At 56.7% G+C, this 26,877-nt stretch overlaps 3 protein-coding genes across 11 annotated transcripts; 2 read left to right on the plus strand and 1 right to left on the minus strand.

Annotated features, from left to right (window-relative positions):
- Window positions 1-50: 50 nt before the first annotated feature.
- LOC131184198 (cadherin-1-like) lies at window positions 51-9,675 on the plus strand. 4 transcript variants are annotated; one of them, XM_058155253.1, is made up of 11 exons: window positions 51-188; window positions 1,196-1,539; window positions 1,668-1,813; window positions 6,069-6,212; window positions 6,577-6,732; window positions 7,255-7,399; window positions 7,727-7,902; window positions 8,303-8,386; window positions 8,870-9,012; window positions 9,091-9,229; window positions 9,400-9,607. In XM_058155253.1, the coding sequence occupies exons 3-11, from the start codon at window positions 1,691-1,693 to the stop codon at window positions 9,487-9,489; spliced, it is 1,200 nt and encodes a 399-aa protein (XP_058011236.1). In that variant the 5' UTR covers window positions 51-188; window positions 1,196-1,539; window positions 1,668-1,690; the 3' UTR covers window positions 9,490-9,607. The 4 variants fall into 4 exon arrangements, with proteins under 4 accessions (XP_058011236.1, XP_058011239.1, XP_058011238.1 ...); XM_058155256.1 differs by lacking the exon at window positions 1,668-1,813 and adding an exon at window positions 2,963-3,263; XM_058155254.1 differs by lacking the exon at window positions 51-188 and adding an exon at window positions 490-966.
- GAS8 (growth arrest specific 8) lies at window positions 9,649-14,820 on the minus strand. 2 transcript variants are annotated; one of them, XM_058155251.1, is made up of 11 exons: window positions 14,719-14,820; window positions 14,435-14,551; window positions 14,123-14,320; window positions 13,811-14,017; window positions 13,652-13,706; window positions 13,090-13,295; window positions 12,546-12,713; window positions 12,013-12,099; window positions 11,424-11,633; window positions 10,384-10,449; window positions 9,649-9,930 (listed from the first exon to the last, which is right to left on the minus strand). In XM_058155251.1, the coding sequence occupies exons 1-11, from the start codon at window positions 14,719-14,721 to the stop codon at window positions 9,781-9,783; spliced, it is 1,467 nt and encodes a 488-aa protein (XP_058011234.1). In that variant the 5' UTR covers window positions 14,722-14,820; the 3' UTR covers window positions 9,649-9,780. The 2 variants fall into 2 exon arrangements, with proteins under 2 accessions (XP_058011234.1, XP_058011235.1); XM_058155252.1 differs by lacking the exons at window positions 13,652-13,706; window positions 14,123-14,320; window positions 14,435-14,551; window positions 14,719-14,820 and having other exon boundaries at window positions 13,811-13,942.
- Window positions 14,821-14,833: 13 nt separating this feature from the next.
- DBNDD1 (dysbindin domain containing 1) lies at window positions 14,834-25,896 on the plus strand. 5 transcript variants are annotated; one of them, XM_058155262.1, is made up of 4 exons: window positions 14,834-16,367; window positions 19,878-20,030; window positions 20,133-20,273; window positions 22,197-25,896. In XM_058155262.1, exons 2-4 carry the CDS (start codon window positions 19,931-19,933, stop codon window positions 22,349-22,351), a joined length of 396 nt encoding a protein of 131 aa, XP_058011245.1. In that variant the 5' UTR covers window positions 14,834-16,367; window positions 19,878-19,930; the 3' UTR covers window positions 22,352-25,896. The 5 variants fall into 5 exon arrangements, with proteins under 5 accessions (XP_058011245.1, XP_058011244.1, XP_058011240.1 ...); XM_058155261.1 differs by having other exon boundaries at window positions 14,834-15,743; XM_058155258.1 differs by lacking the exon at window positions 14,834-16,367 and adding an exon at window positions 16,391-18,819.
- Window positions 25,897-26,877: the final 981 nt, after the last annotated feature.

Below are 26,877 nucleotides of genomic sequence, written 5' to 3' on the forward strand. Positions count from 1 at the left end.
AGGGTCCGGGGAGGCGCTCACCTGGAGGAGGACGAGGAAGGCTAGTGGGAGGAGGCGCGCAGCCCGGCGCCAGCCCATCGCTGCCGTCGAGGAGAGGGACCCCCGGCGGCGTTGGCAGCTCCCGTCGCGCGCCCGCTGGCTGAATGGGCTCCGCCTGCCCTGCCAGGCCTTTAAAGGCGCCGCGCCAGGTGAGGGTCCGCGGGCGGGGCTCCGGCTGGCCCGCCCCTTTGCCCCCCCCTCCTGCCAGGGCGCAGGGATCGGGCGGGCGGGCCTGCCTGGCGTGCGAGAGAGCCGGAGCGAAGCGGAGGGGTCTTCCAGCTGAAGCTGAGCTCTGAGAGTCCCTCCGCTCCTTTGATCGGGCCCGACGGAGGCGGCTCCCGCGGCCCCAAAAGCCGGTCCTCGACCGAAAGGAGGCAAGAGTTGCCAACCCTCCGCCCCTCCCCCCGCAGCCGTACCCGTCGATCGGGCAGGGTCCCCTTTTCGGCACCCCCCAGGACCCTCCGCCGCTCCGCCTTTCGGCCCCCAGGCGGTCTCTTCCCGCAACCTCGGCGGCGCCGTGAGGAGCTGGAGGGCAGGGAGCGGAGGGGGCAGCAGGCAGGGCAATGGCGAGACCTGAGAGGCGGAAGGTTGCTTGCCGAAGGGCCGAAAGAGCCGGCGGCCACCGGACAGAACCCCCTCCCTCCTGGCATGCCTTGGCGAAGGTCCTCCCCATTTCACCCCCCTCCCCAGGGGTCCCCACAACCAGTCCGATTCTGGCCATGAACGAAGCAGGCAAACACCCACTTCTGCCCCTTGTGCGAAAGCGGCTGCCTTGGTGTGTTCCACCAACCCTGAAACAGGAGCCGCTGCCCGGCAGGACTTTATGCGATGCCGCTTTCCACCGGACTGCCAACCGGGCGGAGTGAGGGTGCTGAGGTTCTTCCAGGGAATCTGAGGGGTTTTTCCCCCTTTTTTGCACCTCATTAGGTAATGGGCAAGAGGCAGGGTCTAAACAACTAAAAACTACAATTGGTATTTTAACAATTGGAATGTCAGAGATATTTTTAATGCCATTTTGATAGTATAAACTATATTAAAATTTTCAATCACTGAGCAAAAAGAGAGTCCTGGAGAATACAAAACACTGTTTTATGTTATCTGCAAGATGTATGGATACCAGTGAATTTATATACTGCTTGTCTTGCTTATACAACAGGATTTACAGTCTGGACAAAGAAAGTGTGCTTATGCATGCAAAGACATCGGAAAGTCTTCCCCTTGCCATTCTGGGTCTCCTGCTCCTCCATCAGCCCAGCACCCCCAAGCTTCTTTGGGAGTCGGACTTCCCAGAGACCCACTGCAAGGCTTTTTTCAGGGGCAGCTTGAAGTGGGCAAGAAGCAGTGGTTCCTGGGCTCCTGGAGCCTGACTCTTCTGAGGCACCTGGGGAAGGGGCTGTTGTGAGAAAGGCCTGGATCGCCTACGGCCTCAGTGTGCAAAGCTGCTGCTGCTGCCTGTATCCAAGGAGAGGCCCTCAGCTGAATGAAGGGATCAGGCCCTTGGTGAGCAAAGAGGATCAAGATTACATGCGCAAATGCCATTCAGATGGGATCACTGCTCAGTGGTGGGGGGGGGGGCAGGAGGGCAAGGTCTCTAAGTCTAAAGCAAAGGAAACGCTTCCTGGGTTTAGGCAATAGAAGCAGCAGCACTTCCATGGAAAATGGGTGGCAGGCTCCCTTTGGAGGCAGGCAAATTCTAGTCCAGAGCAAGCTCGGAGCCGATTTTTGGCAGGATCTCGCAAGCCCTCCCCCTCCCCGGAATCTCTTCTTCAGCCAGGTAAGAGGATGAGAGAACAGCCGTCAATGGGGTGCCAAGATGCAGCACTCCCACCTTCCCAAAGGCAGAGCAGATCCAGACTCGTCCTCTCCCCTTTGATGAGGCACTTGGTGTACATAAGTAGACACACACACACACACACACTCTTACATGCTGCAACAACATACTTCTGCAACTTCTGCCTTAGAGCCTGGCTTCCCGCTCACAAGTGAGGCTGCTGGGCCCTCTCCTCTGCTGCCTTAGCAACACAGGATGGGACCGGGTCAAGGCCCAGAGGAGCCAGGGGGACACCCACAGCAGAACAGAAAGCCCCCCTTGCACGGGCTCTCAGCCTCTGACCCTGGGAGATCTGCAGAGGGAAGCCAAAGGCCACCATCCTGACCTTGACTTACTCCTTGCATTGATCAGAAGTAAAGCTGCTCTTAAAAGCCAATCAACTAAAAGGCAATTGTGCAGCATGCTACACACACACACACACACACACACACACAGGCCCTGGGTCTTGTGCCTTTCAATCCCAAAAGCTAGCAGGTACATAAATAGCTTTCCTCTTACTCTGGCTGTTATCCAACCAAAGCAGCCAAATCGGTGCTCTCTCGGTGGGAATAAAAACCACTCATTTTGGGGTTTCCTTCAATTAAAAACCTCAAGTGGGTGTTCAGGAGAGGGGAAGCAGGCAGAATGCTCTGAGAGCGCCCTCTGGTGGCATCTCCCTGCAGTTTCTCTTTATCAACTTCATTTGTAGCTGCTGTTCCTGGAAAGCCTGGCACAGTCAGGGATCGATTGAAGTCCTCTGGTGATCTACCAGATCCAGATTTCTATTCTTCCCACAGAGCAAGGGAGGGAGAGGGGAAGCGGGGAGGCCCCTCTGTCTCTAGAGCAGGCAAACAAGGAATCATCCAGGTCATAGTTGTCCCAAAGGTGCTTTTTCCAAAAAAACCAACAACAACCAACAACCCCAAAACGAACTGAATTGCAGAAGCTTCTTGGATTAGAAGCAAAATGTTTTCAAAGGAAAAAAACCCAAGAAACTCCAGTTGCCTTTTGGAAAAAGCACCTTTGGGAGAATCAGAGAGACAATGTGACTTCAAAAGGTTTACATCCCAGCTTGTTTTTGAAACTGACAATGAGGCATCTGCTTTTGTTAAGAGTCCAAGCGCCACCGCTTGACCCTGGAAGGAGGCTTCCCACCTGCAAGGCACTCAAGATAACCTCTGCCCAAAGCCCTGTGCGAGAGGCCTTCTCTTGGTGACTCTTCCTCCAATTCGAAGAGTGCGCGCTGGCACTTGGCCCTGGCTTATCTGCCTCCGCTAAAATGCTAACGCAAGCAGACTTTTGCCCTGCAATTATACTCACCTGCTAGTCACTTGGTCACAACAGAGGGCAGAGGAAGAGGACAATGGGCTGCCTGGGGATCATGCTGCTGCTTTGCCTCATCTTCCTCCTTCAGGTAGGCTTGTCGTGCTGGGTGGGATCCTGGCAGGGAGGGGCGAGACAGGCAGTGCAGGGACTGGAGAATGTCCAGGTACAGGAAATGCTCCCGGACTGACCATCCCGTTGGAAATCTTGGACTTCTGTTTCCATCAGTCCCTCCCAACCAGCACAGGCAGCAGGAGGAAAGCATCAGAAGCAGAAATGGGCTTTAGAACTCTCTGACAAGCCCTACTAAGTGAAGATGCTGGGGCTGGAAAAGGGGACATCAATAAGCTAACATGGAGTTGCGATTTGTTTCATCCCAAACCGCCCCTCGCCAGCAATAGAGTTCGGGCAAATCTGGCTGTAAAGTCAGCAGACTGGCACACCCGTAGTAGCTGCAGAGCAGGATAGACCCCTAACCTTCCCCCCTCCCGGCTCTCTGGGGAAAGAAATGGAGCAGGAGAAACGCCATAAGGATGGGGTTTTCTCCAGGCGGTAGGTTCCAAGCACCAACTCTGGGAGCCCAGAAGATGCTGTTCTGCTGTTTGGAAAGAAAAAGCCAGCCATGCGGTGGTTGGACTGAGCCCCTGAGGGCTTAACTGAGATCCTGCATGAAAAGACCATTCATTCCTTCATTACAAAACCTTAAGAGGAGCTCCGGGCACTAAGATTCAAAGTCTAGCAAAGGATCATTGCTGGGCAGCAGCCTCGCCCCCAAGAAAACTTTCACGGAGTCATTCCAGAACCGGGGCACTTATGCTGGGAGGACCAACGCTGCTCCCCCTTCCCCAAGAAAGAGGGCCAGGACTCCATGGGGCATCCCTCAATGGAACAGCAAAACATTCAGGGGAGGGGGCTAAGCTGCTTTATTTGCCCAGCAAATTCTTCAACCTTTCTCACTGAAGACCCACAGGATCACAGTGCACAATAAGCTGCAGGGCCAGGTGTGGACAGAAAAATACGCACATAGACCAGCTGGCTTTATCCTAATGTTCTTCTCCAATTTAAAACAAATACAGAGTTTCCTAAGGGTGACAAAGGGGCAGCAAACTTTAAACTTTAAACAGGACAGGAGGTATTTTCCATGACTGCGAACACACAGCCTCATGGAAGAAACCATTACAGACCTGTTAACTAGCAAGAGAGACGGAGGTTGGGAGAGTTTCGGGGTCCTGTCCCTCCACTTCTCAGGTATGAAGAGGAGGGGTCTCACCTAGCTAGAGTTACAATGAAATCAAGAGGGAAGGAGGTGGGTATGCAACTGTGGGAAATGCTGGGCTCCCCCTCCATGGATCGTATGTTCCTGCTGAGATGTTTCACCTACGCACGGGGGTGAGTGGGCGGGTGGGTGGGTGTGGGAATCATTTTCAGTGGGGAGACCTCTTTCTGCAAGGAAAAGCCTGCTGCTCTCTCTTTCCTGGGGCGTCCATGACCTTTCCACCAGGAAAGACGAACAGAAACTGCTTCTTTGCTCAAAGTCCAGGAAATCAATAAAGCTGAATCACAAAGGTTACCTCCACAATCAGAGTCATGCACACAAGTTCCCTTTCAGAGAAGCAAATCTCTAAATATAAAAAGTTCTACATTGGGAAAGAAAACAACCACAGTCAGCCTAACCAAGCCACTTACGTATTATCAGTTCAGAATTCACTGCAGGGGTGGTGGTTGGAAATAGTTATCTCAGACTTCTGCTTAGGTAAGTCCACATTGCACCTTTTTCCTGTGCGCTCGCTCAGTTTTGTAGACCAGAGAAGGTGAGCGATTGCCAGCATCCTTGGGAAGACCAGAGAAGGAACTCTGATATTCTGGATCCAGCTCACAAGTGGACCATCCTGCATTCCCAAAAACTTTTAGTGGCTGATAAAGATGGCAGCTAATCATTATTGTGCCACTATATAAATAGATTTAAATTAAGTAGGCAGCTTTCTGGGGCAAAATAGCCTGAATTCCCTGATGTATTTTGTCAGGTGCTTTAGAGGGCACTCTTGGGTTACACAAAGCTTTGTCACAGCTTTTCTCTGATGTGAAAGCAGGCTGTGTGGTGTGTGCAGAGAGAAACAGGGATGCGATCTTGAGCCCAAAAGGTTGCCCAGGAGTCAGAACGAGATCCTTGCTACAAAAGGGTCCATTCTTCTCAACCGCCCAGGCAAAGGGGTGAGGGGAGCCTTTCTTAGATGAAGGCTGGATTCCATAATCCCATCTCCTCTTTTACTCATTCTGCCTCTCGCAAGGAAGCCTTCCTTCCTTCCTTCCTTTTCTCTATCTCCTTCCCTCCCTCCCCCAGTCATCCATGCTGCTCCTTTCTGAGGTACCTAGGAAAAAGTCCCAATCAACTAGATGATTTGCTTTATGAAATTAAAGCTTGGAAGCAAAAATTCTTTCTAAAACCAAGTAAGTGGAAGGGAATAAAGGCTGTTCCTGGCAGCACTTGCAGAGACCCACCAGATGGGCAATTCCAGCTGGAGGAATCCCTGCAGGACCACAAGAGGCCAACACTGTGGAAAGTGTGGAAAGGGCGCCTTCATTCCACTCCTGGGAGTTTTCTCCAATTCTCACTGCTGCTCCAAGGAAGAAAAAGGAGCCCCAAATGCTGTGGTGACAGGCTGGCAAAAGGGAGCCTGGGGGAGTTTAGGCTGCTCCCCACTTTAGCTGTGGACCCAGGGCATGAAGCCTTGGGCAAGGTCTCTCTGCTTGGACCCAGGCTTTTCTGGGGGGCAAGGAATCCCCAGGCCAGCCTCTTTCTCTGCTGCCCCTTAAACCTCTCACTACTCAAAAGGGAGTCTAAATCGCCAGCTCCCCCCTCCCTTCCGGAACCAGAGACCCCTGTCTTTATTCACAGGAGACCCGTCCGTCTGCTCAGGCAGAGGTGTTGCTCTTCCAAGAATCCGGGCCTGGCTTGAGGCGGCAAAAGAGAGACTGGGTCATCCCTCCGATTATTTTATTTGAGAATGAGAGGGGACCTTTCCCCAAGCACCTGGCGCAGGTAAGGACCTTGCTTCTGCCACCTTCTATTAGGATTCTTTAGGTTAGTTACTTTCCCCTCAGGAGTTTCTTTATTTATTAAGTTTGTTTGCCACCCATCTTGCTGCAAATTGTGGGAATGACCCACAAATGCAGAACCCCAAACATTGCAGCTTGTGGCGGCACTGAGTGGACATTTGGTCTGAATCCCTTGGATGGATCTCACTTCAGCCGAGCTTTGGGGCCTGCATTTCTGTCCTGGGCCAGGCAACGCAGCTGCCACAGTCTGCTCTGCCCCAGGCCGCCCCTGGCCCCTGCCCTGGAGGGTGGAAAGGGCTGCAGGCCCACCCCGTCCCTGACCTTTTCCACCCCATCTCCCCAATCAGATCAAGTCCAGCAAAGAAAAAGAGAGCACCGTCTACTACAGCATCACTGGGGAGGGGGCTGACAGGCCTCCGGTTGGCATCTTCATCATCGAGAGGGAAACCGGCCAGCTGAAGGTGACTCGCCCGCTGGACAGGGAGAAGATTCCCCGCTACCAGGTGAGTCCATGTCACCTGCTGCCGTTACACATTTTGCTTTCAATTTTTGGCGGCTGCACTGGGTGGCTGAGGAGGGCCACGTCCTTGGAAATCGGCCAGGTGGATTGGGTGGGAGGGCAAAGGTCAGTTTCCTCTGGGATGCCAGGACAGCCGCCAGGCCATTTGCTGCTCCACAGGGGTGGGTCCGTTTTTGATGGCGGAGGGGTTTCTTTCCTACCAGAAAACCCCCAAAGAAACCCAGTTTAGAAGCAGGCGACTCTGGAGGAAAGCCACGACTTTCCTAAAGTGTCTGTGTTTTCTGTCCAATAAAAATTCCCATTTCCTTTCCTGGTGGTCTCTAAGGGGGCTGAGAGGTTCCCAGGACCTCCGAGATCCTCCCCTGTCCTTTGGGGCAGCTTCTCCAGAGCCGTCCGTCCTGGGTGCCGAGAACCGTTGAGCTCCGTGAAATATGCTGCCCAGATACATCTCTGGCTTCTCTTCTCACCCCTGGTGAATAATGGCCTTTCTACGCCTTCCATGCAGCTCTTTTGCCACGCGGTGTTAGCCAACGGCCAGACAGCAGAGGAGCCCATGGAGGTGATCATCAACATTGGAGACCAGAATGACAACCGTCCACTGTTCACCCAGAGAGTCTTCGAAGGGTCCGTGGAAGAGGGAGCCAAACCAGGTAGGGGAGTCTGGTTGAGGACACCAAAACCTCATTCCTGTTGCGTGGCTGCCCTCCGTGGCACAGGCAAAATCCCTCCTGGACAATGAAGGACAGTCCTGGTCAAAGCCATCCGGACCACAACCTCAGGCTGTCCAGCCAATGCCCGCTCATACGTGTCCCTGTGGGATTAAGTGGTCAGTCCCTGCAACCGCTGGAGGAGCTTCTGGTTGCCCAGAAGCCAGAGGCTTTTTTGGCCGACAGGCGCGGATGGGGCTGGGCTCCTGCTTGACTCTGGTGCTTGTTTCAAGGGAGGCTTTAAGCAGCCCCTCCTTTGGGTGTCCCCAGGAACCTCTGTGATGACTGTGACAGCCACGGATGCAGACGATGCTGTAGACTCTTATAATGGGGTCATCACTTACTCCATCCTCAGCCAGGAGCCCCCAGAGCCACTCAGAGACATGTTCACCATCAATTCAGAAACGGGTCTCGTCTCCCTGAAGAAAGGCGGCCTTGACAGAGAGGTGAGTGAGCGGCTGGGGGCTGAGACTGGGGTGATGACCCACCTAAGACACGCAGATCCTGCGATTCCCCCACTAGCAGTCAAAAGCAATTGGAAGGCCAGCCTGCAGGGCTTTTCGGGGGCCACTCTTCACCCTTCGACAGGGGCCCTGGCCAGAGCCAGTCAATGGCTGGGAAGGAGGGATTGTTCCCCCTTGCCCTCCGCTCACCTTTCTAGTTTTTCTAAGAGCCACAGCTTTGCGTAGGCAATAAGGGTCGACCTTTAAACCACCCTTGCCAACTGCTGGACCCACGGCAGCAGTTCTGCCATTCTGAAGACCCCCCCCCCCGGTCTGAGTAGATGCCTCTTTTTAGCCTCGGGGGCTTTGTTCCTCTCACCCCAATGAAATTCTCTCTTTCCAGAAAGCCCCCAAGTACACCCTGATTATGCAAGCCGCGGATATGGACGGGGGTGGCCTTTCCAGCACTGCAATCGCAGTGATTCAGGTAACTCTTGAGAACCTGCTGGGAGGCCTCCATCCCAGAGTCCCAGGTCTGCTTCCCTTCATTCTTCTTCCCTGGGTCTGCACTTTGCCCCCCCAGAAGGCTGGAAACTCTGCCACCAAGAACAGATCCCTGTCAAGCGCTCCTCGCCAGTAGCAGCTGGCCTGGGCAGGGTTAATATTTCCTGCTGAGTCACAGCTGGCTCACTGCCAGGCCTCCACAGGAAGCCAGCCTGCACTGGATTGAGAAAGCCAAAAATGGATGAGGATGGAGGGCGACCCCAGGTAAATCTGGCAGTCCCACCCCAGCAATGTGGTCGGCAGAATGGGGAGCTTCCGAAGAGGGGGGGGGGATTGCCCAGGAAACTGGGCAGGCCTGCAGAAGCCCAGCCCCTCTGGGCACAGCAGCGTCCTCCCTCTGCCAGGGGCAGAATCAAGCTCTGCCAGGGAGGGTGGGGCTCACGCAGGGCTTTCTGCTTCGATCCAGGTTGCCAGTCCCAGCGAGGGCCACCACACGCTCCTGAGCGTCCATGCGCTGAACGTGCTCACTGGCCTTCCTGCCACTGGCCTGGCCGTGCACCTCTCTCACCTCCGAGCCCCCAACCAGGCCTGGATGGAGCGAATGACCAGGTGGGAAGATGGGGGAGCCCCTGCCTCCCTTGGCCAGCTGGGAGCCCCACAGCCTCACCCGTTTTCTTCTGATTGCAGTGCGACCAGCACAGACGGGCGCATGGACACGAGCGAGCTGGCCTCCCTGCAGCTGGAAAGTGGCACCTACAAGCTGCGCTTTGCCACGGGAGAGTACTGGCAGCAACAGGGCCTCACCAGCTTCTATCCTTACGTGGAAGTGAGTATTTGTTTCAGCTGCACAAGAGCGAGCGACTCGGGTCGTCCTGTTGTCCTGGGGCCTCCAACTGGCCACAGGATGTGGGCCCTGGGCCTTTGGGCTTCTGCAGCCATGAAGGTCCTGCTGCCAAGCCAAGAGGTCCAGCAACTCTTCCCCTTTGCTCTCTGCAGGTGGTCTTCACCCTCACAGGGGCCGAACAAAAGGTGCACATCCCGCTGCTGCTCAGCCCCTATTCCTATGTGACCTACCGGGGGAGCTAGTGCGAGAGCCGTGGCTTCCCTCGGGAGGGCTGCTTTGGGATCTGGGACTGCTCCCAAGGCCAACTGTGATGCCAGCTCAGGCTGTCCTCTGAGGAAACCTAATAAAAGATCTACCTTCAAGGGGTGTTGTGAGGGTAAATCAAAGATTGCTGCACATCAGCCATTTACAAAAAGGGCCGTTAAGACTTTAATACAAAAGGCATGCCCAGTCTCTTCCTCCACTGACCCCCAAATGCTGCAGGAGCCTTGGCTTGCCTTGCCTCGTCTTCTGAAGAGGATTTCCCAGCTCTGCTATGTGGGGGTCGAGACAAATCCTGCAGGGCCCTGGCCGAGGGTGTGTCCCAGCAGGGAGGTCTCAAGGGGTTTGAAGCCCAGATTGTCCAAGGGGATCCCAAAGGAGGTCAGCTTTGCCTCATAGGTTTGCAGCAAATCGTTGTGTGCCTGCAAGGGAGGGGAGAGGTGGGCTGTAAGGGCAAAGAGGGAGCTGGGGAACGAGAAGGAATGCCCCCTCACCCCCCGAGGGACAGTTCAGGTCTCCCTTTTGGAGCCTGCCTTGCACAGCCAAGGCAGCACCCGCGCTCTCTCCCTGCTACCTCGGACAACTGCAGGCCTGGGCTGAGGGGGCACTCAGGAGGCAGTTCTGCAAGCGTGGGCCACTGTCCTCCCCAGGACTGGAACAACTGGAAAGGCTGCAGTCCAACAGGTCTAGAGGGGACTCCAGTGGCAGGGCTCCAAATACCGCAGGGCTCAATGATGTTACAAGCAGAAGCAGCTTCCCCAACAAAGGATCTCCGAATGCCCCATGGCTCTGGTGCTGGAGCAAGTGTCCAAGGTGACCTGCACCTGGCCTCACCCAAGCCCCCCAGGGAAGCTACTTCCATTCGCGGCTCTTACCTTGCAGACCCTGGCCAGCTCGTACTGGAGGTCTTTGATAGCATTGTTTTTGGAATCCAGCACATCCTGCGAAGGAAAAACACATTCAAGGCCCCGGCTCCAAAACAGCTGTTGTGGTCCTGCTGACCAGGGTGGGTCCCTAACCTTTCCTTCCCCCATCTTGTTCCCTCTGCTTTGGAAGTTACAGTAAGGCTGACTTGCCCCCAAGAAATGGAATGAAAACTCTCAGCCCAGAGCATGTCTGATGGGCTGAGTGCCGGATCCAGTTCTGCATGAGCAGCAGCTGAGCACAAGAATGCAGAGCACTTGACAGCAAGAGCAGCTGCTGGAAGGAGGGGCAGGTCTCAGGGAGGGGCCTGCCGGGATGCATCTCCCGTTACTGGTGCTGTTGTGTCTGCGCCCCCGAGCCGGACCTCCTGCCAGAAAGTGACTTGGAAAGTGAGGGGGAAGGGCCATCAGGACTTACCTCTGGAGCACCGGCTTCCCTGGCTCAGCTCCAGGAGCCAGAGGCAGGCCAGGTGGAAGATATAACAAGGCCTCCGTCCCCTGACTCTTTCCCCCACCCAGGCCACGCCTTCAGACCCAGCTGATGGCAATCAGGCTTGGTTGGACCCTAGGTTTCGTAGGCAGGAGAGGAGGGAACAACAGAAGCAAAGGTGGGGCAGGCCTAGGAAGGGCTGAGTCATGGAGCCACACCTCACAGGATATAAAGGCAGCCAGAGCTGCTGTGTCTTTTCGTAGCAGGCAAATCAACTGATTAACTAAGAGCTGAAGTTTGTTCTTGAGTGATTCATCAGCGTCGAGGGAGATAACAGAGACACTTGGCAGACGCTCGCTATTCTGCTGCCAGAGCTGATAGTGCTGGCTAATTAAGCCATCACTCGGACGGAGGCGAAGGGGGGACAGAACAGGTGCCAACGGCGCCTGGAATGCCTAAGCTGCTCACCAAACAGGTCAGGTTGCTGAGATACTGATTTCCACCCTCTGGCCAGACCAGAAATTGGCCTGTAGAGTAGGGACAAGGAGGATGGGTCCCGTACCTCCAGCTTGTGGGTGACCACCGTGAGCGCGCTGGGATCGAGATTGGAGGCAGCCAACACCTCGTTCAGCTGCACTTCCTTCTTCTCCAGAAGGCTGGCGAGGCCAATCAGCTTCCGCTCTAGCAGCAGATTCTTGAAGCCAGTTTTCTGCTGTACCTCGTTAATGGCTTTGGTGAACTTCTGGTACAGGTCATCACGCTCATCCTGAACCTGTGGAGACAAGTCAGCAAGGCAACGTACCTCTAACGTCAACAGCAGAGAGCATTAAGCGATTTCCAGCATCAGGTTGTGTGGCTATTGTTAAGGATGCCCAGCACCCAGATAGAAGACAGGTAGGGAAATATCGGCAAAGAAAGAACTGCTCGGGAGCAGAGCCCTCTTTGCATGCAGAAAACGTCCTCAGCATCTAAAGGCCGAGCGTGAAGATAACACAGAGGGTGACCCACCTCCAAGCAGTTTTCAGTCTATGCCAGCACACAGTGGGGGAGAGTTCCTGTGGCTATTTACAGAAGCAGGCTGGCTTTTCGCTCCCTCCCTTCTGCCCATGCCAGGATCAACCACCAAGCAGAGACTGGCCCTCAGCCCTCACCTTGCCGAATCTTTGCTGCAGCACTTCATGCTCCCACTGAAGATCCTTCAGGTCTTTCTCTGTGACTTTCAGCCGGGCCCGAATACTCTGGGGGGGGGGGAGGAAGGGGACTCAGAAGAGCTGCGAGACCTTTGTGGGATGTGGGAAGGAAGAACACTTGTGGGGCAGAACACACAAAAGGAGGGTAAGAACGCGAAAAGGATCTCCAGGGTTCTTTTACACCCGTCAACTTCATTCCGTGGATAGCAACCTCTGCTGAACCCGGCCCATGCCAATGAAGACCCCCAAACTCTGAAGACCTCAAGGGATCAACTGTTAATAGCCCAGGAGCTCCATTCAGGTGGTCTGCAGAAAAGCAGCAAGAGGAAGAGGAGAAAGCGCCCACCCTTCACTTTTTTCTCCCTATCACACTTTCACCCCACTTTAAAGAGGGCCACAGTAGCTCGAGTTGCTGGCATTAGGTCACCTCAGCCACCCACCACCCTGTGAGCTGCCCAAATGCCTGTCCTAATCCCAAGGGCTCTGCCGCTTACTGCCAAGATGGCCTTGTCTTTCTCGTAGTGCGCCAGCTTCCGCTGCAGCTCGGAGACTTCATCGCGGGCTCTCTGCAGTGGCTCCGCCAACCTCTTGTTCTGCAACAACACTTCCGCCATTTCCTTCTCCAGGTGATCCTCTTTCTTCTTCATCTCCTCCATCTGCTCCTGTGTTGCAGGGAATCGAAGGAGGGGGGAGCATCTCAGCCTTCAAGGCCACTTCCCCTCCCATGCTCCCTTCTCCATTCAGATCCCACATGAACATATAAAAGGCCAAGCCCACAAACCCTTGTGTGTTCTTTGGTCCATTTACTGTGGATTTTTATTTTTTCTTCTTGAACCAATAAGTACTATTATTTTTCACAAAAACAGCTCCACATAATCACCTGCCCCGTGCCAATAAAGCAATACGAAGCTTCCAATTACAGCAGGGGCTGGCCCACCAGGGACGGTGCGAATGCTCTAGTCAGATCAGCCAAGCCAGGCCCACGTGGGGGTCCAGCGGCTCTGTTGATGCCAGCAGGGAAGGCTGCTCTCGATTTACCTTGAGGGTATTGATCAGTGCCAAGTTGTTGAGGGTGACATCGTTGTAGTAGTTCTTGATGTCGCTGAAGGCCTTCTCGTGATTCTTCATCAGTGTGTTGATCTGGCCGTTTTTCCTCTCCTCGATCTCGTGGATTTCCGTCTTCCTGCGCAGGTCAAGCTCATCACGCAGCACCCGCATCTTCTTCTCGTACTTGGCCTCAATCTCTGCAGAAGCAGCAACAAGCAGGCTGGGCTGAATGCTCCACTCTGCAGCCTGCCTACGTTCCTATCCTTACCCGATGGCTCTAGAGGAAACGGGGCAGGTGCTCCCTAGGCCTGAAGATCCCACAGAGGCACTGGACAATCTCACACCCCATAAAGCAGCGTGCTGTCTCTGTAACTTTATGGAACGTCAGTCATTTGCAGATTGATGGCCCAGGCCCTCTGACTTTGGAGACACCAGGGCAAGCTTGACTGGACAGTTGCAAGCATTCAGGCTGCCCGCTGTAAAGCAGCGCTTACATATTTCTAGGTCTGCCTGAGAAACGAAGCCGTGGCTACTGAGCTGTGCCCAGACTGACCTTTCACTTGTCTCTCAAAGTCATTTCGAAGATGTGTCAGGTCTTCTTGCTGTTTCTGTTAAGACAGCAACGCTGCTTACGGACAGGTCTGGCAAACACAGGCGGCTGCAGAGGCAAGGTTGGCTTGCTCCGGAGGGGGCCAGGGAGGGGAGGACTCACCAGGCGAAGGTTCTTCACCACCATCTCGTTGGCCAGCTCCTGCTCCTTCAGCTCCACCTTCAGGGTGCGCATATCTTTGCGCAGCTCCGTCTCCTGAAACCGGTGGTCCTTCTGCGCCAACTTCATGGCCACGGTGCCCTCTGCCTTCAGCTCCGTGAGGTTGTTCTGGTGCTCGTAGAGCAAGTGCTTCACCTTTTGCTTGTACACCTGGCAGAGCAACGGGCAGCATTCAAGGGAAGGGCGGGAGGACCCCCGAAGGCCGCCTGCCCAGGTTCAGGGATGGGGGATGGGGGGAAGGGGACGGACCCCTACCTTGATCTCCACTTGGTGCCGCTCCTCGGCCTCCTCCATCTCCCGGTCCTTGTTGCGGAGCTCGGCCTTCTTCTCGTCCAGCTGCCGCCGGGTGATTTCCCAGAAAGTGTGGATCTTATCGCGCTCCAGCTGGAAGTAGTTGCGCTCCTCGCGCTCGCGGTCCAGCTCCTCCCGGATGCGGCCCATGTGCTCCTCCAGCTGCAAGAGGCCCCGCAGGCTCAGCCCACCAGCCGCCCCGCCCCCCCCACGCCCGGAATGCCCCCTCGGGGGAGACCCCCCCCCCGCCCCCCCCCGCCCCGGAGGGCGCCCCACCTGCTCCTTGGACATGCCGTCGGGGGGCAGCGCGTCCACCACCGCCGGCACTTTGGCGCCTTTGCCCTTCTTGCCGCCGCCGCCGCCGCCTTTCTTCTCGGCCTTCTTCTTGGGCGCCTGGGGGAGGGGCGAGGAGAGCCGCGGTGGGTCCCCCTGCCCGGCAGCCCCCCGCCCGCCCCGCCCGGAGCCCCGCGGCCAGGCATCCCGGCGCAGCCAGCGGACGGACGGGCCCAGCGCCGCCGGAGTCCCCGCCTGAGGCGCCCCGGCTGCGGAGCCAGCCTCACCATGACGCCGCGGGACACCGACGCTCGGCAGCCGCGTCTCCAGGCAACCGGCGTCCAAATCTCGCGAGAAGGGCGGGCCGCGCAGCCGCCCCTGACGACCGCCCTGACAACGGGGCGGGGCCTCCGTCGCTCGCTCGCTCGCGGGCTGGGAGGGGGAGGCGGCGGCGGCCGTGGTGGGGGCGCAGATGCCCCAGGCAGGACCCGACAGGGGGCTCCCCTCACTGTGCTTTAACTGGAAAAGGGCGCTCCTGTCCATGTACAGAGTGCCACCTGGTCTGCATTGTCGGGGGGAGATTCGCGCTTTGAACAGCCCCGGCTGCCCCTCTGCCCGGAGCCCCGAGCGACCCGGCTGCGGGAACGGCCGAGCCTCGGGTGTCCCGCTTGCTTCCAGCCGGGCTCGGCCTTTGGAGCCCCACCGCCTGTCTCCGGAGCCTGCAATCAGTCAGGGGCACCGGCAGCTCTGCCAGCGGGGGGGGGGGGGTCACCGGGCAAAGCCTCCCGAAGGCTCCCAGCGCCGCCCCTCCAGAGCAGCCGGCGGCTCCGCACACGGAGGGGCTGGCAGGGGCCAGGCTCGCCTAAGCTCGCCCTTCAGAACCGGCTCTCGACTCCGGCCGTTTCGCTGCATGCCGGAGGCCGGCCGAGCATCTGGCCACTCCGCCCACTGGCAGGCGACACCCTTGCCCGTCAGAGGGCGAGGGAGGCACCTGCTCAGCTCCTGCCAGCCCCGGCTCGCCCCGCCCGGCGCCTCCTCCCCTTGCCCTGCGCTGCTCGACGGCTCCCTGCGTCCTCCGTGCTCTAATGCAGCGGCGGCGCCGGCGGCAGCTGCTGGACGCGGTCGGCCCCCCCGCCCTGCGCCCTCCCCCGCGCCAGTCCCGCTCCTCCCCGCCGGCGATGTGCGCTCGGGCGGCCACTGCTACTGCTGCTGCTGCAGTGGTCGCGGCGGCGCGGAGGGAGGCGGCAGCGGCGCAGCGAGCATCTGGTGCAGCCGGGACGGATGGAGACACCAGGAGGGGCCGCCCCCCCGGGTGAGTGACTCGGCCGGCGCGGAAGGCGAGGCGCTCCTGGAGGCGGCTGGAGGCGCGGACGAGCAGCTGTTGCTCGAAGGGGCTGCGAGATGGGGAGGCCCGGCAGGGCCCAAAGGGTCGTCCCGACGCTGCGGCGAGGGATGTGCCGGGCGCTTGCGGGTTACCCGTTGGGCGGTCAAAAGGCCTTCTGCTGTCGGGGAAAGAGCGGGAAGAACGGATCAGAAGCGGGTTTCTCTCCAGAAAGGCGTCGCCTATCAACTTCGGACGCCCCTTCCCACTTTTTCCCTTGCAGGGCTGGAGGGCTGAAAGCTAAGCGGCTCCAAAGAGCTAAGAGGGCTCGGACAAATAAGGCGCCCACCCACCCCCGGTCGGTCTTTAGTCTTTAGGCGCTGGGAACGCGGCGGAGCCCGTGGTCCCGTTTAAGCCAAAAGGGAAGCGAGTTGCCCGAGGGACGGCAGGCAAGGCAACCCGCGGCCTCCTGTGAGGATGCCTGGAGCACGCAGTGGGGTGTGACCGCAATGCTCTCGGACTCCTGGGCTAAGAAGCACGTGTGAACGTGCACGAGGAAGGAAGCGTGCCTTTGGGGGTCGGTACCTGCACTCATCAAAGCTGCCGGAGCTTTGGGTGAGTTGCAGCCTCGGCTTCTGAACTGAATATCCGGGTGCCCTGATCCAGGCGGAGCGCTTCTTTTTAACCATCCTGAAAACTTCCAAATTCCAGCGGGGGCAGGGAATGACTTGACGGGGTGGAAGAGCTCCTGGAGTTTTTGCATTGGATCAATAACGTGCAAGTTCCCTCTCCAGAATTCAGTGCCCCCCCTGCCCCATTTATGGTTGTGGGGAAGGGCTACCAGTTTGGCAGATTCAGCTTGGGGTGATCTGGACCTCAGCCGAAGCTGCCGGTCCCGACCCCCTCTTCCCCCGCTGTGCCAACCTGCAGCTGCGAGTCAGGCAGGGCTCGGGTCCTGTAACGTGAGTCAGCAGCAGCGGTCCTGGTGGTGGCGGTGAGCAGCAGCCCCCTTTCGACTGCAGGGCGGCTGCTGGATCAGAGCAAGGCGGGGAACCCAGTGGAGGAGGAGGAGGGAAGGCAGCAGCCACGGCCGGGGCCGAGTGAAAGGAGCAGCTTGCTCTGCGTCTGGGGTGGGGTGGGGGGCTGCTGGAGACAGGTGGAAGCCTAAAGGGGACTGGAAGGAAGAGCGGCTGAGAAAGGGCTTCACTGCATCCCTTCCGGGGCTCCAGTCTTGCTCGATCTCAGCTGCGGCTTCTCCAGGCCACACAGCTGACCTTTCTGCTTTCCATGCTGCACATTTCCCACCCACCATAAGAAACCAGCGAGATCAAAGAACATTGGCTCAGCATCTCTTTCCAGCTATCCCAGGAAGAAGTGGCCCCTCGGAGCAGAGGCTGGCTCCTTCAGGGTGGGAAGGACCTGTGGTTGGCTCTTCCTGCAGGCTTCACCGCTTGCTCAAGGCAGAGACGCTCTAATTAGAAAAGGGAGCCAGGCAAGTGTGCAAATCGATCAGCGGAATTAGAGAAAAACCACAGCCAGAGATTCAGAATGGGAAACAACAGGAATCCACAAGGAGGAATCCAGCACTCCGGTCCTTTAGCGGAGCCATTCAGACCAAGAACTGTGACCCATTAGGGGGCTGGTTGACATGCAGACCCAGCGCTCTCTGCTGGGATTGGCAAAGAAGGGGGCTTGGCCTGTTGGAGGTGGCAGGGCTTGAGCTGTCTCCTCCCCTGCCCCACAGGTCCCCTGAGCGCAGCTCTGTCCCTCCCCAAAGGCAGCATGTTGCCCCCAGAGCACCCAATGTGATGCCTGCTGGAAGAGCTAAGCAGAATGTGGGCTTACTAGAGGGAGATTCCCCAACTTCCTGGGGGTGCCCTGGCCCCAATCCTCTGCAGGTGCAGCCTTCCTGTGCATGAAACCAGTCCTGCTGCTGCAGAACAGGAATAGCCACACCAGCATGGCAGACTGTGGTAGTGGGTGGGTGGGTGGGTAGGAGGCAGCCATATGCTCCTGCCTGAATGTGTCTGGCCAAATGCTGGAAGTGGAAGAGCGGAGAGGCAGACCTGAGGAAAGAGGGCATTTACAAGGGCCCTCAGGCCAGCAGCTCCTGCTGAAATGGCCACCCCCAGACATCAAGCTGTTGCTCAAATCAGGCTGCCCTTACAGAGCTGCGGGCTGCCCCAGGGCTTTCCATGGTGGTAGGCACATGGCTTATGGGAAGGGGCAGGCAGACCCTGCTTGAAAGGGGCTCCTGGTTGACCTCTGAGACCATCTGGGGGTCTTCCCAGAAGCAGCCAAGTGGACAACAGGCTCTCAACCCTGCAAGCAGAAAGGCCAGATGAAGAGCCCCTTCCAAAAGGGAAATGCTCCCAAGTTCAACTCTTTTTGCAAGCTGGTCTCAGCCAGCCGAGAGCCGGAAGTGTACTGTTATATTCACGCCTCCTTTGTGATTTTCCCACACTCGGCTTGTTAAAAACCTGGGCATGAATAATTCAGGGCTTTGAGCGCTGAAAGCTGTTTTTCTCCTTTCGGCCTGGCTCCCCCTCCCTCCCCTCCCCATATATAAAACTGGGGTGTTCCCCAGGAATCCAGAGCAGCATCCTGTGCCTTGCCAGCACCTCAGCTGGGTCTAGGGCCAAATCGGGTTTTGGGTTGCAAGAGCTGGAAGTCTCCTATGCTGCTATAAAAGGCGAGAACTGGTAAGGTTTTGGCCATGGCTTGTGGCTCCACTCAGGTTCCATATTTAATTTCTTTCCCTCAATTTGTTCCTGCAGGTGTCCAGCAAGGCCTCCTGTGATCAGGACCCCTTTAGGTGCCAGGATTCAGTTCTTTTCTCAGCTGCAGGAGGGCAGGAGAGGAAACCCAAAGCTGCACCACCTCTTGGCTTTTTTGCTCTCGTGGCTTGTGGCAGGCGTCAATCCTCTTGGCCGACCCCTTGCAGGACGGTGCTGCCCTCAAATGAATCTGCCTCCCAAGGGTCCCCCACACCTTTTGGGGAACAAGAGATTCGGCTGCTTTTTGGGACAGTCTCAGGCTTCTGCAGACAAGCTAATGGGGCATCTGAGTAAGGAGCAGCCTTGGGGGCCTGTGGAGGAGCAGGCTTTGGGTCAGAACTTTTGCTTGGTCCACACGCTTGTGCAGGCAATCACATACTCCTCCTGTCCCCCATTTTCTGCTTGCAGAGTTTAAACTTCCCCCTTGTTGCTGCACCTTCCCTTCCTTGCTAACTGGCAACAGCCATGGAAAAGGACCACCTGGCTCATCCTCCTGGAAGACACGAGGGTGATCCAGATGCCATTCCTTCCTGGATGCAGCCAGGGCAGGACCAATGCATGGCTGAAGTGCCTTCTCTGAGATAAATGAACCACGCCCCCCCCCCCCCCGGCTAAGTTTCTTCCCTTTGCAAAGAGACCCTCCCCCACCCACCCCTATGGCTCACTGGAGCAGGCACTGCTGGAAATTCAAGGGCAGGAAGGCATCATCAGCAAGGCAGCTGCTGAGAGAGAGCCCCCCCCCACTGTGCAGTCAGCTTGCTGCTGCGCTTCCAGGGCACCTCCAGGAGGCAGAGCCCCCCCCCCCACAGAGAGGCAGAGGGTAACTGAGGCATACCTGGCACACATCCAGCTCTGCGGCCCCATTTGCCTCTCCCTCCCCAGGACAGATCAGCCTTTGTCCTCTTGCCACCTGCTCCAAAAGAAGCCGTCCTTTTGTCTCGGCAGGCGTGAGGCTGGGTGCCAGGGTGGAGTCTTAGGTTCCTGGTACCCAACAGCTGCTGCTCCTCAGCTTTGCACATGCCTGTCTGGAGGGCTCTCTCTGCGGTGGTGTGTGTGTGACTGCACACACTGCCAGCAGTCGGGAAATAGGTGGACTCTGGGGCCGAGCAGGCAGGAATCGCCCAACAGAAGAGTGGGAGGGCAGCCCAACTGCAACCCCCCCCATCAGGAAGACCCTGATGAGGCTGGGGGAGGGGCTTCCCCCCCCCCAAGAGTGGCGCTAGGAGCCTCCCTCCAGGTGGGTCCCCCTAGAGGCCACGACTGAAGGTTCATCCTTCCTTGGTGGAGGCAATGGTGAGGCTGAGCAGGCCAGGCCTCTCTGTCCCAATGCCCCGTTTTGTCATTGCAGAGCTGACCCAGGAAGCCTCCAAACTGGAGGGGCCGACCCCCATTACCCTCTCCATGCATGGGCTGGTAGAAGAGCCCCGCAGCTCTCCGGCTGAGGAGGAAGGAGGGACCCCAATGCCCACCTCAGGGCTGCTGCAGGTGGCCGAGCGCCGGCGTAAGTACAGGGCTATCCCTGGGGGGGCTTCATGAGGCTTCTAAAAAGGAAGCTCCAGAGAAAGATCTTGAGCTCCCCCCCCTCCTCCCCATCTCTTCTCAGAGCCCCTCAGCAGCGTTTCCTCTCTCGAGGTGCATTTCGACCTGCTGGACCTCACAGAACTGACAGACATGTCTGACCAAGAGCTGGCTGAAGTCTTTGCAGATTCAGATGAGGAAAATGCAGCCCGAGAGCCCCCTGCTGGTAAGTGGCCCCTCCCAAAGGTGTGTGTGTGTTTTGACTGATTATGTGGCACTCAGTGCCAAGCACCTCCTCTGCTGTGAGTGACTGCTGGGGCATTGCTGGCACCAAGGCTTCCTTGCTTGCGCTTGGGGGTTGCCCCCCCCCCATTGCCTTTGGCTCTGCTTGTCCCACTTGATCCTCCAGGGATCAAAACGATGGAAGGACTCTCCCACCACAGTCACACACAGGGGTGAAATGCTCCCGGTTTGGACCGGATTGGCTGATCTGGTAGCGATGGCGGCAGGTGGTTTGGAGAACCGGTAGCAAAAACCCTTGCGCCCCCCCGCCCCCCATGCCTACCCAATGCCCAGATGCCTGTTTCCCCACTTGCTGCTTCTTTTAAAAAAATGCTTTTAAAAGGTTAAACAAAAGGCTCTGACAATCACAGCTGAGCCGCGCAATCGTCAGAGCCTTTTTTTTAACTTTTAAAAGCATTTTTTCTACAACCTCTTCGGCCAAATAGGTTGTTAAAAAATACTTTTAAAAGTAAAAAAAAAAGATCGCGCACCACAGCTGATCATCCCCCCCACGCGCTATTCTACTTATCCCATGCCTCCTTTTGGCATGCACTGCACACGCACACCTTGTATTTGGTGTGTGCTATGCATACGTGCATGCAGCAGAGCCAGCGAACCGGTAGTAAACCGGTTCACATACGACTGAATGCAGCTGGGGTGGGGAGTTAAGCATGACCCCTGAAAAAAGGCAACCAACTGCAGTTCTCCTCAGTTCAGGGAGCTGGGTGAGCCCCACAATCTGGACTGCCCTTCCCTGTCCAGGTGGGCATAAACCAGCAGGCTCCCTGTGCTTTGGTTGGATGCTGGCTGAGCTCTCCTGGCCGTGGCGGAGAGGTCACCTGGCCACGAGGTGGCAGCAAGGTGTGCGTGGCAACCAGTGCTGCATGGAACCTGCTTAATCTTAGTGTGCACAGCTACGCACACATTGTGTCTCTTACACACAGACGCAGCCAGGCAGGCAAATTGCATCATTAACTCCAGCTTGCAAAGGGGAGTTAATGATGAGTTGATTCAGGGCCACAAAAGATCAAGGAACAGCTGGGCTGGGCTGGGCTGGGCTGGGTTAGGGCCAGCAGACGGGGTGGGGGGTGTTCAACAGCTGCCTTGCCGGCCCTGCACCCCACTCTATGCTCTATTCTGCCACCTCCCCCAAGATAGCGTGATGTGCTGCTGCAGCAGCTAATATGCTGGGTTGCAGGTGGGGGTGGCAACAGCTGCCGCTGCTTTCCAGGGGTAGAGATGCAAATTCACCTCCCTCGAGGTGGGAATAGGCTAAGCTGTTAAGGAAAATAATAATAATAATAACAACAGAGTTGGAAGGGACCTTGGAGGTCTTCTAGTCCAACCCCCTGCCCAGGCAGGAAACCCTACACCATCTCAGACAGATGGTTATCCAAGATTGGAGCATTCACAACTTCTGCAGGCAAGTCGTTCCACTTATTAATTGTTCTAACTGTCAGGTAATTTCTCCTTAGTTCTAAGTTGCTTCTTTCCTTGATCAGTTTCCACCCATTGCTTCTTGTTCTACCCTCAGGCGCTTTGGAGAACAGCCCGGGGAAAAAAGCGCTCCCTAGTTGGAATCAGCTAGAAAGGGAGGGAGAAGTGGGGAGAGGATTGGAGGGGGGAGCTTCCTGTGGACAAGATGCTCAGAAATGTGTGTGCGCAAAAGTAGAGCTTCACTCCCTCTTGGGGAATTCTGTACCCTTCTCTCCCCATGCAAACAGGGGCATCTCTCCATAGGTGGGGCTGAATGGGGGGCTGGAGCTGCTGAGCAGCCTTGATCAAATGGCCTCCATTTGGCGGAGGGGCCGTTCTGGCCCATGGAGGAAAAGAGCTAAAGGGAACCCCCCCTCCTATTCCTGCACAGGACTGCATCCCCACTCAACCCCCAGAGCCGGCTACCTCCGCTCCCCCTCCTGGACAAGGACAAAAGCTGAACCGGGGCGTGAGAAGAAACATCTCAGCGATCCTGAGCTCCAAGCAGATCCTTTCCTGGCTGTGGAAAAGCCAAAGAAGGAGTAAGCAGGAGGGAGGGCAGGAGCCCCACCCAGGTGCCAACCTTCACTCTTGCACCGTCATTCCTCCTACGCAGCTGCAGCAGCCGGGACTGCGCCTTGTGCCAAGAGCCCCCCCTTCTCCTTGCCCACCATTTCATTTGCCAATCTCCTTTCAGGCCCCAGCAGGCCCCCTTCCCCCTGCTGGGCTGCCCATTTCCTGCAGGCACTTTGACCCTCCCACTGCTCTCTTTTTGGTTGGAGAAGGTAGACTGAGCGAAGGGTGCTCTCACAACTTTATTTGGGGGGGGGCTGCCAAAGCCTGAAGGAGGGACAGCCTCCTCTTCAGCCACGTGCCTTGAGTGCTGCTGGGCTGAGCCAGGAAGCTCCTCTGCCAAGACAAGCTACCCATCATACCAAAGGAACAGAGGGGCAAATATGGCACCATTTCTGGGGCACTGAAACAGCGTGAATTCTGGAACTTTCTCTGCTGTAAGCACACATCGTTTCCAATGGCCTTAACTCTTGCCCAGAGCTCCACTGCTTTGTGCAAAGTGCACAGCACCAACGCAGCTGGCCCAACTTCAGCCAGTCTCGGGGATATCCCCCTGGAGCCGATGCCCACCCATGTCACAGCAGTGTGCCTTCCTCAGCAGAAAAAACTTTTCTCGAGGGGAAGCCAGCCAGGGGTGTGGCTGGCAAGGCACACACTGCTGTGGCGGTTGCTCACCAACCTCCCTGGTGCTGGAGAGAGCTGAGGCAAGCAAGGTGAAACAATGGGCGTGAAACAGGATCCCAGACCCTGTGGGATGAAGAGTGAATGCGGTAGCAGAGAGCTTCCCCCACGGACAAAAGCTCAAGTATCTCTCCTATCCGGAGGGCCCCCATGGAGCCGGAGGAGAGCCAGCCAGCAAGGCTCCCACCTGAGTTGGCCTTCTCCCTTCAGTCACTGAACCTCCAAGGCATTCGTTACTTCAGAGTTTGGAGTTCTTTGTGACCTTCCCCATGTCCCCACAACAGTTCCATGTCCTTGGTAGGAAGAGTGGGACATGGGCTGGGGTGGGGCTAGAGGGGCAGGCTCTGAGCACTGGATGCACCTGGGCCCTTTGCCTGCTTGACTCAGGAAAGGCAAGAGTTTGCATTGCCAACTCAAAGTCATTTACTTTAGCCAAGAAAACACCATACTATCTGATCTTGGCTGCTATTAAACCCCCGCCTGCCAGGGAGCTCTGCGTTAGGAGGTGGTAGCTGTTCTCGGGACACTAGGCAAGGGGCCTGGCTGGTGGACACTGCTGCTCCGCTGCCCCCTCCCATCCTTCCCCAGACTGTTGGACCAGTCCTTGTTCATTCAGACAGTCCATGGTCTCTTCTTCAGCAGCAACCGGCCCAGGAGAATGAGCCCCAAGTAAAGCAGCAGAGGCAGGCTGGTTTCCTTCTCTTCTCGACACAAGGGACAGGCGGCCATTCTAAGCTGCCAGACAAGAGCCATCCTGTGTGGGCAGCCAAGATGCCTGCAATGCTTCCCTTTGCTTTTCCTTGGTACAGCTGCTCTCCAGGGCCAAGAAAGGGGAGAGGCTCTGTGGATGAGACCTTCAAGTTCAGGGTTACTTGGCCTTGGAGAGACCCATCTGGCTCCTGAGGCCACCTGTGTTATATCCAACAGGGAGACAAAATCCTAGGAAGTCAGCTCAGACTTGTTCTTGGTGGTAGTGGTGGGTTTCCAAATCAGAAAAATAAAATTTCCCCTGGTTGACAGCAAGAGTGGCCTTCAGCTCTCCATCTCCTTTAGGGCCACACAGAGGGACTGAAGCAAACTTTTTCAATGCGAGCGCCACAAGGGGGGTGGGGAGAAGCCACCCCTAGGAAGAAGTTTTGTGTGTACTCCTGGATCCCCCTGGCATCAAAGGGCTTAGCTGGTCCTTTTGTGAGGGGCAACAGGCGATCCCAAGCCCCCATTCCCTGCTTGCTTTCTCACCTCTGGGCCGGGCACAGCTGCTGGAGAGATAGGCTGATCTGCAGAGGGATGGCCAAGTAAGCCCTCTGGGCCAAGGTCCAATCAGCAGCCCTCAAAGCCCCCTGGCCCAGACCCAGAAGGGCGCCCTGTGCAGGTGCAAGTGTAGCGCGGCCACCTCCTCCCTCAAGGAGCAGCTCAACAGCCCCCATTGGCCTTGCAGGCTCTGCTCAATCCTGGCCATATCCTGCACTGGGGATGGGCACCCCAGTCTTCTCGACATTCCAGGCTGCATGTTGGGGTCAAGCACATATAAAGTTGAGTACCAATTGTTGACTTTTCCTCAGTGTCATCCTCTTGTGCAGCAATGGAGCAAACCCCTTACAAGATGATATGGCTACCCTCTCCTGATTATATACAACTGTGCCATGAAAGACAGACATTTGATGTTGGCCCGATGATTAGGGCACCAAGGAAGCAAGCCCAAACGCACAAGGGGTGCACATTTGCATTCTAAACACCGAGGAGCACTTTCTTGTGTCCCAGCATCAAGGAAACACTGGCTAAACTCTCAGGAGGAATCCAAGATCTTCACAAGGGTAGCCAACTCCTGCTTTTGCAAAGCAAGGTCCTCCTGGGATCTCAACAATCTCCACCCAACCAGTCTGGTGTCTTCAATATTTGGAACCTCCATCTTTGTTGAGTTCCTTCCATGCTCTGCGTTCCTATCCACCCCCCCTCCCAATCTTTGGATTAAATTCTCTGTACAGTGCCCCTCTGCTACCTCTGATGTTCTGGTGATTAAAGTTGTTTCAAATGGTCTTTATAGGGTTTTTGCTCCTCCCGATTTTTTTCAGGCAGTGGGTCAGTGCATACACTGGGAAAGAAAGCCGTCGCAGGGAAGCATTTTCGCCTACTGATCAAGGTGACCTCTGCTAACTTCAAAGGTAGACAGAGCCATGCAAGTCAGGAAAATGATCTTGGTTTAAGGCAGCTTCTTTTACTCCACATAAGAACCCACCCAGGCATTGCAGGCAGAAAGCTTCGGGGCTGGGAGATCCCTGTGTTTTCCAGGCAGACCTCGGAAAACGTGGGGAAGAAGCATTCCAGCTTAAAAGGTGGTTAGTCTGGATGAACCACAGTCCAAGTCAGTTCAAGGCATGTTGAAAAGAGAACTCCCAGAGACTGGAAGTGGGGGGGGCAGGAAAGACCTTCTGCAAGAGACCTTCCCTTCTGCAACTTGGAGGTGTGTGTGATAAGGCGGCAGCAGCACAGGAAAAGGCAGGGGACAAGCTGCCCCCATTTGGGCCTAAAATACCCTATCTGCATCAGACAGGCTGTGGGGGTGGGGGAACTCTGCCCCTGTGGGATACCTGGAGTCTGAATGGAAATTGCCAGCTATACATTAGGGCAATCTTCCGGCTGACCTTGTCAAGCCGGGAGTAGAATTCCGCCCGATGGCCCGACTGCTACCTAGTTGTTTGGCTAAAGGAAATCCTGCCGCCTGAAAAGGATGCAGCTCCTCCTGCAGAGAAGCCTCCCCTGCGGGAGCCCAAAAAGGAAAGCAAGGGCTGACGGGTGTGTGTGTGTGTGTGTGTGTTCTTGCTCCCCTCCCCCTCCCCGTGTTTCAGAGGGGCTCCTCCAGGAGGAGCGGGGGAGGGTGCGGGGGTGCGGACAGAAGGCGAGTGGAAACCGAGGCAGAGGCCGAAATTCCCAGGGCAGAAGCAGCAACCGCGGCTGTTCCTCACCCGGGGGGGGCCTTCAGGTTCAGCGGGGTCTTGTATATATTCTTATATATATATATATAATTTCCAAAAGCTGGAATTACACAGGTTCAGGGGGGTCTTGATGGGGGCCCTGCAGAGGTTCAGGGGAGCCTCTCCCCAAATCTGGCCGCGCCTCGCCCGGCCTCTCGCTTCTCATCCCACCGACCGATCCGCTCCGGCCCTTTTGGCCTCCGAAGGGCCTCTGCGCTTCTTCCCCATTCTGCCGACAGTGCCAGCCGAGAACCTCCGCCACCCTCCCGGCTGTGGCCGGTCCTCCTGCGGGGCGACCGCCGGGCCAGCGCCTCGCACGCCAGCCACGAAGCCTCAGCCGTGGCCCGTGATGGGACGAACTGCGCAGGCGCCGGAGCAGCCCTTCCCAGAAGGCGGGAAGCGCCTCCGTGTCACTGGAAAAGCAGCCCGGCGGGCAGCCGAGCACGTGGCCTTCGGTTCCGCCTCTAAATGTCCTCCACGGAGCTGCTCCAACCTGGCGCCCTTCGTGAGCGTTAGCTTTTAACTGGCTAGCTGGCCGTTAACGGGAGTTAGGAGCCATCCCTCCAGGGAGCAGCTGCCCTCCACCAAACTATCCTCCCTTTTCCCTGGATTCTCCAAGCTGCTGAGAGGACAAGAGAGGATCATAGGCTTTCTTCTTTTCCAGGGGCTGTTTTACTGGAGATGGGGGAGGGTGGGGGGGGGGCGGCAAAATCAAGACAAACTTGCTCCTTGGCCCTTCTTTTTAGTGGAATATAAATATTGTCTCCAAGACCCTTTTTTTTTTCCAAGAGACATCAAGGACCAAGTGTCTACAAATTTCCTCTTTCTTCTGATAACCTCCCAAAG

The sequence above is a fragment of the Ahaetulla prasina genome, chromosome 12, assembly GCF_028640845.1.
Source record: "Ahaetulla prasina isolate Xishuangbanna chromosome 12, ASM2864084v1, whole genome shotgun sequence".
In the NCBI taxonomy this organism is placed as follows: domain Eukaryota; kingdom Metazoa; phylum Chordata; class Lepidosauria; order Squamata; family Colubridae; genus Ahaetulla; species Ahaetulla prasina.